The sequence below is a fragment of the Rhagoletis pomonella genome, unplaced genomic scaffold (genome assembly GCF_013731165.1).
Source record: "Rhagoletis pomonella isolate Grant_MI unplaced genomic scaffold, Rhpom_1.0 Rhpom_scaffold_00001, whole genome shotgun sequence".
Lineage (NCBI taxonomy): Eukaryota > Metazoa > Arthropoda > Insecta > Diptera > Tephritidae > Rhagoletis > Rhagoletis pomonella.
In genome coordinates, this window is record NW_023458555.1 from 112,148,739 (window position 1) to 112,150,507 (window position 1,769).

Below are 1,769 nucleotides of genomic sequence, written 5' to 3' on the forward strand. Positions count from 1 at the left end.
CCGCTATTCGTGCTCTGCAACATTTGTAGGGTTGCCATCATCGACATCCCCGCCCCCGTGAGCTGACCCGGATGAGGAGGCCTCACTAATGGTTCGTGCTGGTTCCACATCAAGAACCGCTAACCTTGAGATAGGTCTTCGGTAGACTCCGCTGCTTGTCGTAACATGGGCGGAGCGAGCGACACCGTCTCTACCGTAGTGTAGCTCCACCACCCTTCCTCTCTTCCACTGCGACCTGGGAGATTCGGCTTCACATATCAAAACAAGACATCCTGGCTGGATGGGCTTTTCTGGCAAGCACCACTTTGTACGCCGCGTCAGTTCGGGTAAATATTCGCGCACCCATTGGTGCCACATACCGTTCTTCAAATTCTGCACCACACGCCACTGCTTTCTCACGCACAACAGGCGGTGATCAAATGGCGCTGGCGTCTGTGTGGAGTTGGGGCACCCCAACAAAAAGTGGTTGGGGGTCAGTGGCTCCGGCTCCTCGGGCGTCACCGGCAGGTGGGTTAACGGCCTGGCGTTGACCATGTTTCCAGTCTCAATTAAAAGGCTCTGCAGCGTTTCGAGTCGTGGTGAGTGTTCCTTCAACATAGTGAATAGCGCTTTCTTCACTGATTGGACGAGTCTTTCCCATGCGCCACCTTCACTCGGATTCGCAGGTGTGTTAAATTTCCAGCGGATGCCCAATGGCGTTAAGCCGGCCGTTAAAGAAGAGGAATCTAAAAAAGAACTTACGCCTTGCAGCTCCTTTGCAATACCAACAAAGTTGGTGCCATTGTCGCTCCTTATCACCACGGGCACTCCGCGTCTATTAATAAAATTTCGGATGCAGATAAGGCACGCGTCACTTGACAGGTCAGTCGCCACTTCTAAATGGATGGCGCGCACAGTGAGGCAGGTGAACAGTGCGACCCACCTCTTCTCACGCTGGCGACGAATAGTTACGCTGATCGGTCCAAAAAAGTCAAGCCCGGTATAGGTGAAAGGCCTAACATACGGTGTCACTCGGTCAGGGGGTAGAACACCCATTTGCGGTTGCTGGGGCTTGGCACGTTTCACGCGACAAAGTTGGCATCGCGACTGCACGCTATTTAGCAGTCTTCGAAGCGAAGGGATCCAATACCGTTGACGAATCTCACTCATCACCGTGGCAACGTTGATGTGTAAAAATTTTACGTGATAGTATTCGGCAAGCAAGCGCGTCACCCTATGATTATTTGGCAATATAATCGGCTGTCTCGCTTCAATCGACGTGCACGCTGCCCTCTCAATTCTTCCGCATACTCGCAGCATGCCATCATTTGCAATAAAGGGGTTGAGTGTCCTCAATGTACTGCAGGTCGAAACAGCGCCATTGCGCTTTATGTCGGCAAGTTCTTCGGCATACGCTCGTTCCTGGACGAATTGTATAAGATGTGTTTCCGCTTGACGCTCTTCGTCAACGGTTAGTTCGCCTTTAGTGGGCGCTTCGTGCCGCACTTTCCTCAACAAATTTTGAACATAACGATAAATCCATGCCACAGATCGTTTCAGTCTAGAATAATTTGAAAAGCGATCAATATCTGGCATTATCACGTATACTTGCCTCGCAATTGACATAGTGTATTTGACACGCAGCTCATCTCCGCTGTGCTCCTCGCTATTAGCTATAAGTGATTCCTTCGGCCATAAGTTCTCGTCTTCCAACAAAAATTCTGGGCCATTTTTCCACCGTCCGTCCGGGTTATAGTTCGCCGGAAATTTCGCTCTAGTGGCATCATCGG

At 51.0% G+C, this 1,769-nt stretch overlaps 1 protein-coding gene across 1 annotated transcript in view; it reads right to left on the reverse strand.

The window, feature by feature from the left end:
- The window catches only part of LOC118749837, a 2,145-nt gene extending 382 nt beyond the window's left edge, over positions 1–1,763 (reverse strand). Inside the window, exon 1 of the mRNA XM_036484618.1 lies at positions 24–1,763. Coding sequence (XP_036340511.1) covers positions 24–1,605 — 1,582 coding nt within the window. The 5' untranslated portion in view covers positions 1,606–1,763. The remainder of the gene's footprint in view (positions 1–23) is intronic.
- Between the last annotated feature and the right edge of the window lie 6 nt (positions 1,764–1,769).